This window comes from Phodopus roborovskii, unplaced genomic scaffold (genome assembly GCF_943737965.1).
Source record: "Phodopus roborovskii unplaced genomic scaffold, PHOROB, whole genome shotgun sequence".
Classification (NCBI taxonomy): domain Eukaryota; kingdom Metazoa; phylum Chordata; class Mammalia; order Rodentia; family Cricetidae; genus Phodopus; species Phodopus roborovskii.
The window spans coordinates 1257217-1271600 of NW_026126560.1; the positions used below are offsets into that span (position 1 = coordinate 1257217).

The following is a 14384-nucleotide window of genomic DNA, read 5'->3' on the forward strand; positions in this document are numbered from 1 at the left end:
TGGAACACCAGTGTATTCCCATGCATTTCTGGGGTGACTGTGAAGCTCAGCACAGCTCACAGAAGCACTGTTCTCCCTGCTGTAAAGCTCTTCAGCAGCTTTATCCTTGCCACATCCTTAACCCCCTTGCCTGGCTTTTCCAGGCCTAACCTTCCACCTGGCCACTCCAATTCATGTCCTCCTATCTCTGAGCACTGCCTTCTCTGATCAGATAACTGTCACTAGGTTTCTGCCATGTTGCTTTAGCCAGGAAACTCACTGTGAGTTCCTAATCTTAACCCTGTCATGAGCTCGCTAAGCCCCACCACATCAGGAAGTCTGTCTTTCATGATTACCACAGGCCCCTTGTCACCCTACCACAGCCCCACCCACTCATTCACCTTCTCAGAACCCTTAAACACAGTCTGGAGGAAGTAATTTTGCTCTTGATCACATCCTGTCATAAAGCGTAAGTTAACTGTTGTCTGAGTGGTCCTTTAAGTCATAGTGAAGTGAGTGTTGTGAAGGTAAATGACTCTTGTATTACTTTGGTATCTACCAGTGTTCACACAGAGCAGTGCAAAGGTTATTTTAATCACATATTGTGGGCATCAACAAATGAATTCTTTTAGACTAGAGTATTTTTTAAAGAAGGCTAATGCTCATTAGTCTTGCAAAAATAACTTAGAAACACAGGCAAGTCAAGACTGCAGTCAAGTGCTGTGAGAGATAGGGAGACACAGCTTCAACAAACCACAAACTTCATGGGTGATACATCAAACGCTTCTCCAATGAAGTAAAGTAGGAGTTGAGACTTATATATACTGGGAACCAAGCCTGCCATTGGAATGTCATGTCATTTTGCTTCTATTGTGTGTGTGTATGTATGTGTGATGGTGGTGGTGGGGTGATATCCTTCATTATTATTTGGTACACTGTAAGAACATACAAAAAGTCCTAGCAGCTATCTTATGACTAAATTTAAAACTAGACCAACTCAATTGTTACTTGCTTATAATAAATTCCCACCTCTTTCTCTCCTTTCTGTCTCTAAGCATAGGAAGTGATAAATAAACAGCCAGGGAACACCTGCACATAAATTTACAATTCACCCTATCTTTTGCACCAGGGACTATGTTAGTGATTTGAGAAAAACAATCTGTATGGTGAGAATAATCAACTTTGATGTCTTACTTACCAGACACTGTAGCAAATATTCCAGTATTCCTGGGCTAAGTAAACCTATGCTTGCAGGACCTAGACAAACACAACAAACACTGGACATAATTAAAAGCGTCACACTATTTTAAATCAGAAACTGACAACAACCAGATTATTTTGCTTGAATTCTGTGCTCTAATGCACACTACTCAGGCCACCTTCTTCAGACTATTCTACTACCATCCCCATTTCACAGCTTAGCAACTGAGTCCACCATGAAGAGACTGGTTCCGGGGCTTGTGGGGAGCCCTGGAAGTCTGGACATGTACGCATGTGATCTAATTTTCAACCCATTATTACTTCTACTATATATATATATATATATATATATATATATATATATATATATATAGTAAGTGGCTGAGATATTATCATATGATTTACTGTTAATATTCCTGAAATGGGTAATATTCATTACTATAAGTGCACATAGTAATTATTTGTTAACACTACAAATTTAGCCTTTTTCCTGTCTTAAACAAATAAATATGACAAATTTATCTTAGATATTTCTGAGAAGATAACCAAAGCTAAATTAGATTTCATTTAACTGTGTCTTTTGAGTAATTTTCTTTTTTTTTAGTCCATTTCTGTTTATCCCTTTTTTGTTTTTTCTTTGTTTTGAAAAAGGGTCTCCCATAGTTCTGGTTGGCTTCTAACTCACTATGCAGGGGAGGCTGGCCTTGAACTCTTAGCCCACTTGTTTTACAGTGCCGTGGTTATAGGTGTGTACCACCCCACACTCAGCTTCTTTCTTCTATAACAGGCTGCCCAAAGGTCTGCAGTACAGATATTTCAATGTCAAACAATTCAGGTTTTTGGGTGGCATATGCTAGAGTTACCTGCTAGTTTCTCAGCCAAGCAGCCCAGGACTGCGGATGTGTTCCTATGTTTGGCAGGGTGGCCTGAGTCCTGGCACGCTACTTCTCCATTTAAATTAAGAATTTCTGTCAATTTCTGGAGTGCATCCTATAAAAAAGTTACAAATAGATTTGATGAATATATACTCTGCAGGTCATTTTCCCAAGGGAATTCCTGGAAACTAAACTATAAAAAGGTATTCAATGAACTTGGAATGATCACATAAAATTATAAAATTACTCCAAGGATATCATTAATGATGGAAATATCTGATCAACCTTAAGTTTTCTCAATGCCAGATTTCATTTTACTCAAAATGTATTACTAGTTATAGACAATACATATTTTATACTTTTGTTTTTTGAGATGGAGTCTTGGAATATACAGCCATACACATAGCCATATATACCAAGACCATCCTGGAACTCACTATATAGTCCAGGCTTGTCTTAAACTTGTAGCTATCTTCCTGCCTCAGCTTTCTAAGTGCTGGGATTACATGTATGTACTACCACTTCCAGTTTATAACATATATAATCTTGAATCATTAACTAGACCAAACATATTCAAATGTCAATATGATTAACCACAGTAACTTGGTCATGATGGAACATACCTAAAATTTCAACACTCAGGAGGCTGAGACATGAAGATTGTAAGATCAAAGCACTATTCTGTCTCAAAAAGAACCAAACATATAGAGTGAGACCCTGTCTTAAAACAACAAACCCAAAACATAAAATCAAAAATAATTATGACCTTGTAATATTGAAGTAAAGTTACTTTTTCCCCCAAGACAAGGACTCAGTCTAGCCCAGGCTGGCTTTTAATACCCTATATAGTTCAGGCTGCCCTTGAGATCATGAAATCCTCTATGTTAGTTTTCCAAAAGCTGGGATTACAGGCATGAGCCACCTTACCCATCCATCCATCCATCCATCCACCCACCCACCCATCCATCTATCTTAGTTTTTCCAAGATGGGTTTGTGTTGCCTCGGCTGTCTTAGAAACTATCTCTGTAGACCAGGCCAGCCTTGAACTCACATTCACCTGCCTCTGACTCCTGAGTGGTGGGATTAAAGGTGGGCACTAGAACTCCTCACTATTTATATTTTTTAAAGACAGGGTCCCATGTAGTCCAACCAACTATGTGACCAAGGCACCAAGGCTTCCCTTGGACTCCTGGCATTCCTACTTCTATCTGCCCGAGTTATAGGCATGCACAACCGTGCTTGGTTTACAAAAAACTGTATCAGGCAAGAACAAATCCTACCAATTCTTGAGACAATTAAAAATGTAAGCATAGGTAATGACCAAGCTGACAATGACTAGGCTAAAGATATTTCTCTGTTCATGTTTTCCAATTAAGAGCTCAAGCATCTGAGGCTTCGCATACAAATACAATATATCAGAATCCAAATTCTTAAAAGTATGTATGGGTGTGGTGGTACATACCTTTAATCCAGCATCCAGGCAGAATTCTATGGGTTTGAGGTCAGCCTGGTCTACAAAGTGAGTTCCAGGCCTGTGAAGGCTACATACTGAGACCCAGTCTCAAACAAAACAAAACAAAACGAAACAAAACAAAACAAAACATGTGCATGGAGGCAGGCTGTAGAAGGTAGAAGCCAAGACACTGAAAATTTAACATGTGTGTCCTAGTTAGACCATAAGCCGGGCTGTACAAACCTCCAATGTGCTTAAGTAAGACTCAAAAGGATTTTCATTACAGTATTTTTCCTCTTAAAGAAAACCTTTGTTAGGAGGAAGCTGCTCAGAGACAGATAAAATCTGCTCATTTTCTTCTAGTTTTCAAGCCAATACTGTCTTTGCAGATACAAATGTTTCTACGTTAAACATTAAAACAAAACAAAAAACCCCCACTGAACTAAACCTATTAGTAGAGGATATAGTACTTTATCAATAATAAAAATTTTCTTGCTACTACCCAGTAATGCAGATCTCAAGTATATAAAGTCTATCAAATGCTTCAGTGATTATTCATCCTGTGCACAATTGACACAAATGACAATTCCCTGAAGATCAGTTTAACTTACTTTAGTCGGCAATGGACATTCGTCTAGTAACAAGGTTATAACAGCTGGTCCCAATGGATCTTCCAATGGAATAACTCTAATTAAAGACTGGACAACATCCAACCATCCTTCATCTAAGGGTAAAAAGGGTAAACCAAGAAGATTATGTAACAAAGTCACTATTTTGGAAACATGAAAACATACAAAAGGACATCATATTAACAAAGAAACACTTTTGGCCTTTATACAGTGGCTTTAAGAAGCTAGAAGCTGACATTGGTACTCTCATAAGTACTTACTCATCACAAGGGAGCCAAAACCCTGTTACAGGTGTCTGGTGACTCAAGGGCATCTTACAATAGAGAAAATTTAAGCTGTGGCCTTGATTCTTAGGTTATAATTAAAATAGTTTTAAGCATCTCATTTGTCAAATAGAACTTATGTAAACTCAGCATTTGGCTCTATTTTAGAATGATACTTAGGATGTTGAATGACAAGTATCTTCCCCATTATAGGACAAGTACAAACACCTACCAATAAAATAAAATTTCTTACCTCAATTTCAAATAAGATACAACCATCACTGAGATGTGCAGTTCAATTTTGAGGATGCAATATATGGTTCCTATTACACTTAAAAATTTATTTATTTACCATGTATAGTATTCTGCCTACATGTATGACTGCAGGCCAGAAGAGGGCACCAGATCTCATTATAGATGGTTGTGAGCACCCTGTGGTTGCTGGGAATTTAGCTCAGGACCTCTGGAAGGGCAGCCAGTGCTCTTAACCTCTGACCCATCTCTCCAGCCCTCCTATTACACTTTTACAGGGGACTTCCATATACCCAATACCTTTTCTATGTTACATACAGGCATTTTTATGATCTTTTATCTTTAAAAAAGTAGTCGTGCACTTTTCATTATTTTTAATTCATTAGGAAGTATTAAAGATAAAAACTTTAAAATACCTGTTTCTGCCATTTCATGTAATGTAATCATTGAATAGGGAGGTTCCTGATCACTGAAAAACAAACATTCAAGACATGAGACTTGAATTTAATTCCAAATAAAATTCAAACTGGAAGTATGTGGCCAAAATAGACAGAAGAAATCAACATGAATGAATGTTATGGAAAGAGATGGCAATACAACTGTAAGAACAAATGTATGTCATATGTTCTCATTTCCATTCAGGCAGGGACACACAAAACCCCACAATGTTATCTGAGGTAAAAGCACAGTACTAAAACTAGGGATGAGAGTTCTCAGCTTTATTTCTTAAAGCCCAGTGCTAGCTAACATGTGCCAGGAAGGCCAACGGCATCCCCCTCACACTTACCTTACACAGATGTTAGGATGGGAGATGGTAAATCCAACAAGGACTTAGGGAGCAAGGGCCTACAGATATACTGCACTTAACAAGACTTATTCTGAAAAAATAGCACTATCTGTTTAAACATAAAATGGTAACAGAAGAACCCAAAAGTGAAAGCAACAAGAATTATTTAGTAATGTAGATACTTCTCTAAAATGGAATTAAATGTCTAATGAGTTTTTATACTGTTACCCCGGGAATTCTTCTACAGAAGTGTTATAGGTGGGGTGTCAGTACTGGAACATTTTTCATCAAACAATGATAATTCCAACTGCTACAGGACTCATCTTTTGTTTATAAGTTTTAGATTTCTGTTTTCTTTATGCACGTGGGTGTGTGCATGTGAAATATGTGTGTGTGTGTGTGTGTGTGTGTGTGTGTGTGTGTGTGTGTAGGCAATGTCATCCTCAATTATTCTCCACCTTATTTTTTTAGACTGTGTCTCTCAGTGAACCTGGAGCTCACCATTTTAGCTATACGGATGGCTAGTGAGCACCCCTGGGATCCACCTGCTGCCACTCTCCCAGTGCCAGTGTTACAGTCCACCCAGCTTTTGCATGAGCGCAGGGGATCCAGAACTCAGGTTGCACAGCTTGCCAGGTAATGGTCCTCATGTTGTGCAGCAAACAGTTTACCCATTGAGCCATTCCTCCAGCCCTGGATTTCTGTTTCCTACTATAAAGAAAACAAGCAAACAAATAACATAAGAACTATTGTCTTAAGTCATTTAATCCTCAGAACAACTCTGAGATAAGGAAATTACTATATTCATCTCAGATGTTCCTTATGAGCTTTTGTTTGGCATACCTCTGTGTCTGTTCACAAGATGGGTTAATTGTTTCTTAAAAGATGTTTTAGAGGCAATGAGATGGCTCAGAGGGTAAAGATGCCTGCTGAGCAAACCTGACAACCTTTGTTCTACCCCCAGATATTACAGCAGGAGACTCCCCAAAGTTATCCTCTGTCTTCCACATGTACACCATATCCCAGGAGCACCCATGACCCCCATCACAAATAAATAGATGTTTTAGGCAGGACATGCCTATAACCTCAGTACTCAGGAGGCTGAGACAAGAGATCCTGAGTTCAAAGGCCATCCTGGATTACAAAGAGAGACAGGAACTCTTGTCTCAAAAAATTAAAAATAATATAACTTGCATATATTCTCAAAGGACAGCATGTCAATAACAAAGTCAAATATACATATACCTAACATCTTTAGAGAAACTTTTACATAGGTCTACACATAAATGTATATTCTTGGTATTTATCACAGGGTTTTTGCAATAAGAACTTTGCAATTACCTAAGTACCTATTACCATGTGAAAATACAGAACAAAATATGGTACTTTGAAGACTTTCAAGTAGCCAGGCATGGTGGCACATGCCTTTAATCCCAGTACTTGGGGGGTGGAGCAAGTGGAGCTCTGAGATCCTGTCTGGTCTACAGAGTGAGTTCCAGGACAACCAAGGCTACAAGAGAAACCCTGTCTCGAAAAACCAAAAAAAAAAGACTTTCAAGCATACAAACTCTTTACATATAGCAATACAGGCTTCAAACATAACATTGAGAAAAAAATTTTAAAAGGTTTGTATAATTAAATTGATTATGTACATTTTAAAATTCACCCCAACTTTTCTCTATAGATATCTTCTGATATAGGTGCAAGTAAGTGTAAGCTTGAAACTGGAACACTAGAATGATTACCTACTGTTATGTGGAGGTGGGTGATGATAAAAATAAAATTAAGAGGAGAAAAATTATAAAATGCAACACAGCCAGCAACCAACAAGGAAAAGAAATATTGCTACCTATGTGGAGATACACAAAAGACAAAAATACACCCCTCTGCTCAAAGAAGATACATGTCCAATGAGGCAGACAGAAGGTATGCTGTAGATTGTAAACTGGACAGAGCACTATGGAAACTCAGCTTGCTAGGATATAGGACAAAAGCTTCATCTATAGAAGGGCAGGAAAGCTGCACAAAGGATATCTGGAGCACAGATCCCTCAATGGAAGGAGTTAAGAAAGCTGGAGGATAATTAGAAATACAAGCAGCATAAAGTACAAGCCTCCGGAGACCAAAAAAAAAAAAGGTCCAAACAAAATTTATGTCCCAGGCCCAGCGTTTTACGGAGTTGGAAACCCAGAACTCCTAATTTCAATAGGTTTACTTGGAGATTGGGGGAGCGTATCAGCATGGAATGACAGCATACACACAAGTGAGGAAAACCCCAGGAGGAAATCTGCAGCTGGGCTTCATGGCACATGCATGTAATCCAGTAGTTTAAGAGGCGGAAATAGGAAAATCTCAGTGAGGCCTGCCCCACTTATACAGTGAGACCTTTTCTCAGAAAAGAGAGGAAAAAAAGGAATCTGTAAATTAAATTTCCAAACACATTAAAAGAAACTAGTATTAAGATCACCAACAATCTGAGTCACTACTCAAAATAAGCAAATAAGAACTTTAAAATGATTTTAAAATGTTTATTTGCAGGGACAACAACTGTAAGAAGGACATGAAAACAAAACAGCCGAACAAAAACCAAGAAGCGGACATGAAAAAGGGAAGCGAAAATGAATCCAGATATGTCAGAAGGAGAAACTGAGTGAATCTGAAGAGAACATTGGCAGACATGTGTGGTTCTACATGCCTGGACTCTGGCATTCAGAAGGCTGAGACAGGCAGAAAATCCTGAGTTTGAGATCAGATTAAGTCACACAACAAGACCCTGTCTCAAAAGGGGGCAGAGGCATATACATACAGGGAAAATAATGAAGGATTCACTTTTGAATATCGGAAATTATTCAAGGAAATAATATCTGACAAAGTTCCAGAACTGAACAAAATATGAAGGATTAAAATCAGACAGCCACAACAAAAAGATCTTGGGGATAAAGGCATGCTTCAATTAGGCAATTTATTTAAGAAAAAAAAAATGTTGTGGAGAACTAGAAACCAAGAGCATAAAAACTGTCTTCCAAAGCAGCTCTTTGCTATGACACTGGGCACCTGCTGTCTTCTCACATCAGTAGCCTTTCTTCCTAAGCAAACAATCAAGAAAAGACAATGAGGGGACTATTTGATAACTGCCACACCTGCATCTGTAACAGATTTAGGTATATTCTTGCTACATCCCTTTGTCCTGTCCTTCATAGTTCTCGTTCATTTTCATCTTGACAGCCTCCCTCAAGATATTTCTAAGTTATAAAATTATCCTTTATATTATCTTCTGAAATCAAGCCACATGACTGGGTAAAGCATGAGTGTGAGGACCTGAGTTTCAGTCTCCAGAAAACACATAAAAGTGCAGCAATCCCAGAGCTTCTACAGCAAGATGAGAGACAGAGCAGAAGTCTTCCAAGTCTGCAGGCCAGTTCATATGGTGCTTGCAATGAGGACAACAAAAGAGACAGGTCTCAAACCGGTAGACGGGTCAGATACCCTGGATGTACTCTGACCACCACACCTATGTCTATAGCAAGCATGTGCCTGTACTCACATATGACTGTGTGCACACATACATGCATGCGTACATCATACACACAATAATAAAAAGTAATAAAGATTAAACTATAAAGCTAGGTCACCCTTGTAATTCAGGTACTTTGGAAGCCAAGACAAGAGGAGTGCCTGCTTTATTTTTCCAGTCTCAGAAATTATACTTATAATTCCATGGAGACAGGTTTAAGTAGAAGTCACCTTGTTACTCAAGCATATAGTACCTACCTCTCTTTCCTTCCCTCTCTCTCTTTTTGGGAATTTCTCTGTATAAGCCTAGCTGACCTGGAACTCGCTCTGTAGACAAGGCTAGCCTTGAACTCAGAGATTCACCTGCCTCTGCTGAGATTAAAGGCACACTTGCCTCTCCTATATGAATTATGAGCTTGATTGACAAGGACACTTAAGATCTGTAATATTTGCTTGGAACCTAGAACTAAGGCTTCTACATTGCTCCTATATCCTTTAGACACTTTGCCTTTAAAATACAGCAAAATCTACTCTGCACCTATGTGCTTAATTAATATTTCTGTGGTTTACTTTCTTACTTAGAAAGGATAATTTTCCACTATGATTATATAATACAAAGAATAAGTTTTTAAAGAAAGATCCATCCTCTCTCTCTCTCTCTCTCTCTCTCTCTCTGTGTGTGTGTGTGTGTGTGTGTGTGTGTGTGCGCGCGCGCACGCATGCTGAGGTATAATCTAACTAAGAGCTTAATGGATACTAGTTAAGTACTCTAACCACTGGGAAATATCCTTAACCCCCAAAATTATTATTCTTGGATATTAAAAAATACTTCATTATTGTGTGGAAGACTCTAATTTAGCTCTAAGGATTTGTTTGTATATTTTAAGTGCACAGTGTTTTTTTTTTTAAATCGTTTTTAAAGAACTAAACAAAACTGTTTTTTTTTAGTGTGACTATTAAATATTTAGAAATTTTCTAGCAGAGCTTAAAGTAAAAAGAACTCAAAATTACTGCTATCCTTTGAGCATTTCCTTTTCTTTTTTAAATTTAAAGCACCATACTAGGCCATTTATACAAACTATACAACAAGAATAGTAATAATTTTGTTTTGTTTTTCAAGACAGGGTTTTTCTGTGTATCCCTGGCTGGCCTCAAACTCACTGAGATCCACCTGCCTTTGCCTACCAAGTGCTGGGATAAAAGGCATGCATCACCATCACCCGGCAATAACTTTAAAAAAAAAAAAAATTCTTGAGTTTGTAAAAGATTTATTTATTTTCTATGCATTGGTGTTCTGCCTGCATGTGTACCTGTGTGAAAGTGCCAGATCCCCTGGAAGTGGAGTTACAGACGGTTGTGAGCTGCCATGTGGGTGCTGGGTATTGAACCTGGGTCCTTAAAAAAGGGAACAGCCAGTGCTCTTAACTAATAAGCCATCTCTCCAGCCCCCAGAATAGCAATTCTCATTTTTTTTTAAAGGATTAGAGAAGTACCTTGCTCAATGTTATATAAAGTTAGTAATGAGCTAGAATATGAATCTAGGTCCTTTGTGGTCTAAAACTTAGGCACTTACTAAACAACCTTAAACTGAACATTTTTTTTTTCAATTTGAAAAATATTCTTTAATTTCACTGTCATTTAAACTGAGGTTTTGTTTTCAGACAAAGCAGGAGAAAGAGATCACAGGCCCAGGTGTATCCTGCAGTTTCAACTTACAATCTCCCCAAATGGATCTAACAAGCTGAGAAATAACAAAATAGGAGAGAGGTGAAATTCTCTTTGCCCACAGAAGTTGCATGCAGCCCTATTCTTGGTAAGACTACTCATTGTGAATAGGTCAGCAAAACAGACCGGCAAGCACAGCAATCAATCTTCAAGAAAGCATTTCCTCATTTCCTACTTCAGCAAGTAACACAAACTCACTCCAAGGTTACTATACTCCCTCATAAAGATTGCATTTTCAGTACGAGTTTTCTGTATAAAATATCCAAACTTCCAGACAGGAGTAGATGGTAGCAAGTAAAAACATCCAGCCTTATTTACTATGCCATCAGAGGAGAAATAAGTATTCTCTCTTGGCCTAGGAACACAGGCTTGGCAAATATATCCTAAATGAATGAAAGGAGTCCAAAAGTGGTAGTTCCTGGCAGAACATTTTCCATGACACCGGTGGCGACAGTAAGTCAGATACTTACTTATCTACAAGAGTCCGTATTACTGCCAGTGTGTCCAGCACTAACCCATCCACATTTTGTTTCTTTCTCCTTGGTTCATGAGGTCCTCGGCCTCTCCTTGGAGGCCGAACAGGGTCCCGAGGTTGGCTCCTAGTGTCAGCAGTAGGGACTGCACTGTTTTCAGCCTGTTGCTGGTGGGTGTCAACACTGTCTTCTGCTCCACTGTCATCTCGACAGATACAGGAATTACCCATAGTAGTAGTGGCACCTGTAGTCCCCAAAAGGTGGGCTATGTGCTCCTCGAGAGTCACCAGCAGACCCTGGCCAAGGCTTCTGCTTGCTAAGAACACAGCCCAACCAAAGACAATCATTTAGATAGTTTTCAATTTTCTGAGCACTGTTTCCATAATGTGGAGTTGAACTTGCATCCTATTCATTTTTAACAACTGAATGCTGGAGAAGGTTGAACAGCTGATTTCCAACATTATCAACCACCAGGAATGCTGGCCATGCACTGGCAGTTCTACAAGAGAGGAAAAGAGAAAGGAAATTAACAGAAGATCTTGGCCACTCAATTACTCAAATTTTGCTAGTGTGGTTTTAACAACATTCAGATTACAACGAAGAATCACCTTGGTTATTTTTATAGTTCCCACCATAAAGATATCTTTGAATAACAGAACTAACAATCAACAATTCCTTTTAAATTAAAAAATAAACATGATTGTTTTGTAGGTGTGTGATGTGTGTGAGTATGAACAAGTACATGCCATAGGACAACATTCAGAAATTAGTTCTTTCCTACCATGTGAGTCCTGGTGAATCCAGGTCATTAGGCTTGCACAGAAAGTGATTTCATCCACTAAGTCATCTCACTAGCACCAATAATTCCTTTTTATCATTCATTAAATTTAAAGTTGATTGCCAAACCATATCTTTGTAAGCCACAGTTCTAATCAATGTTTAAAAAGCATTTATGTAGCTCTTAGCTCTACAAAAATACATCTAACAAATTTGTGCAGTATTTTCAAAGGCTCTATCTATGATAAAAAAAATGAATCATGTCCTTTCTTTATTTAAACATGAGGCAATTTATTATTTTTCAAATAAAATAGCTAATTACAAATGTCTGTTATTGAAAATGTTATGATACAAATATCACAGCTTCTATCTAATAATAAAGCAATGCTTTTCTTTATCCTTTTTTTCATTTTGGTTTTTTAAGACAGGGTTTCTCTATCGCTTTAGAGCCTGCCCTGGAACTCATTCTGTAGACCAGGCTGGCCTTGAACTCACAGAGATCCACCTGTCTCTGCCTGCTGAGTGTTGGTATTAAAGGTGTACACAACCACCACAGGGCTGGAATGTTTTTTCTTAAATAAAGGAAACTACACCGATTTCTGAAAGGAGGATCACTTAAGAATTTACAGAAATAGGGGCCGAGGAAATGGTTCAGTGGAAAGGAATACTTGTTCTACAAGCATGGGGACCCAAGTTCAAATCCCCAGCACCCACTTAAAAGATTGGGCATGGTAGTATGTGCTTGTAAACCTAGTATTTAGAGCCTGATCCTGGTAGATCACAAGTAGTTAGTCTCCAGTTCAGTAAAAGAGTCTATCTCAAGACAGTAAGGCAAAGAGCAATAGAGGAAGACATTCTTCTCTGGCTCACAGAGGACATACACATATGCACCACAACCCACCCCCACCCACTCCCCCACCCACCCGGGGGGGGGGGGATTTATAGAAATCATGCAAGTGGTTATATACAAAGTTTTTCTGTTATACAAGGAAGTTTAGGATTTATGCTGAAAATTATGTCCCTCATGAGGATTAGTCTGTTGCTACAAAGTTAGGATAAAATTATCTCTGCCTGAACACCCCAAGCACCAGGCTGAGCCTAGGAGGATAAAAACAGAGGCGGCACAGTCCTGCACACCATGAATCCACACAATGTGCTCACCATCATAAATGGTGATCTGAAAACGTGATTAGGTTCTGGAAAGAAGACTTGGAAGTAGGAGAGAGAGAAAAAGAATGGTTATCTAAAAGTAAAAGTGAAACAAAATAAAAACCCCCAACAATAGGCCAGGTGTGGTTGAACATGTCCTTAACTCTAGCACTCAGGAGGCTGAAGCCAGCCTCAAAATACAGAGTTCCAGGACAGCCAGGACTACACAGAAAAACTCTGTCTCCAAAATACAAAACAACAGTAACGACCCCCACCCCCAAAAAAACAAAAAAAAAAAAAAAAAAATGGAGATGAGAATTCTTTTTTCTTTAAGGTTTGGGGAAAATTTTATTAGACTTTTAAAAGAAAAAAACCTGTAAATCTCAGTGGCTACTTTGGGGAAAAGAATGGAAAAGGAAAAAGACCCATGCCATTTGAATTATACTGGCATGGAGATCAGCAATGCAGTGGAAATGGGGGGGGGGGGTCTTTGAGAAAGAGTAAGGAAACCTGAAGTACTTGGGTTCTAGCCACCATACAGAAGAGTCATTAAAAAAGAGCTGTACCATTCAGAAAGGTAGGCAGACTCAACAGAACCTCATGGCAGCTTGTAGAGAATACCCAAATAAAATGTTTACACACATACATGTACACACACAACCATTTGTATACTGGTGTACATAATTTCATCTAGTACCAGAGAGAATGGAGGTATGGAGATAAATAGATATTATCTGCCCCCAAACTACCACAACAGAAGTTCAACCAAGTTATAGCACAGATGTTCTTGGTTCCCCGCCCCCCTCAGTAAGGCAACCAGTAGGCTGCCATTAAAATTTGAAGCTTCTTTTTTACAGGATGTAACGGAATATATAGTTAAAGAACATGACGCTAGGGCTCAGAAATAGATTTTTAACACAAAACATATACTAGATTCTCAAAAAGTCGCATGACATTCCTATTACTGTGAAGTTCAGCATACAATTCCCTCTGGAGAGTAGATAATCAAGAGTTTTCAGTGCTTAAAAGGACAGAGGAAAAAGAAACCAGAAATAACTTTACACAGTTTAAGGGACTTTATAAATTATGCTGATTTCTGAAAAAGATCAAGTGACATTTCAGAACACATGTGCCAAGCTAGGCCTATTAGCACAGGCTCGAAATTCTAGCACTCAGGAGGCTGAGACAGGAGAATTTTGAAGTTTTTGTTTGTTTGGTTTTTCAAGACAGGGTTTTCTGTATAATAGATCTGGCTATCCTGGAATTTGTGAGTTTGAGGCCAGCCTGGTCTACAAAACAGAGATCCTC

General features: G+C 38.6%; 1 protein-coding gene across 2 annotated transcripts in view; it reads right to left on the reverse strand.

Annotated features, from left to right (window-relative positions):
• Rspry1 (ring finger and SPRY domain containing 1) overlaps window positions 1–14384 on the reverse strand; it is a 49561-nt gene that overhangs the window by 25184 nt on the left and 9993 nt on the right. For both annotated transcript variants that reach the window (XM_051201961.1, XM_051201960.1), the window contains exons 2-6: window positions 11148–11649; window positions 5069–5121; window positions 4120–4232; window positions 2043–2169; window positions 1178–1236 (exon numbers count right to left, since the gene is read on the reverse strand). In XM_051201961.1, the coding sequence (XP_051057918.1) occupies window positions 1178–1236; window positions 2043–2169; window positions 4120–4232; window positions 5069–5121; window positions 11148–11497 (702 nt within the window). In that variant the 5' untranslated portion in view covers window positions 11498–11649. The remainder of the gene's footprint in view (window positions 1–1177; window positions 1237–2042; window positions 2170–4119; window positions 4233–5068; window positions 5122–11147; window positions 11650–14384) is intronic.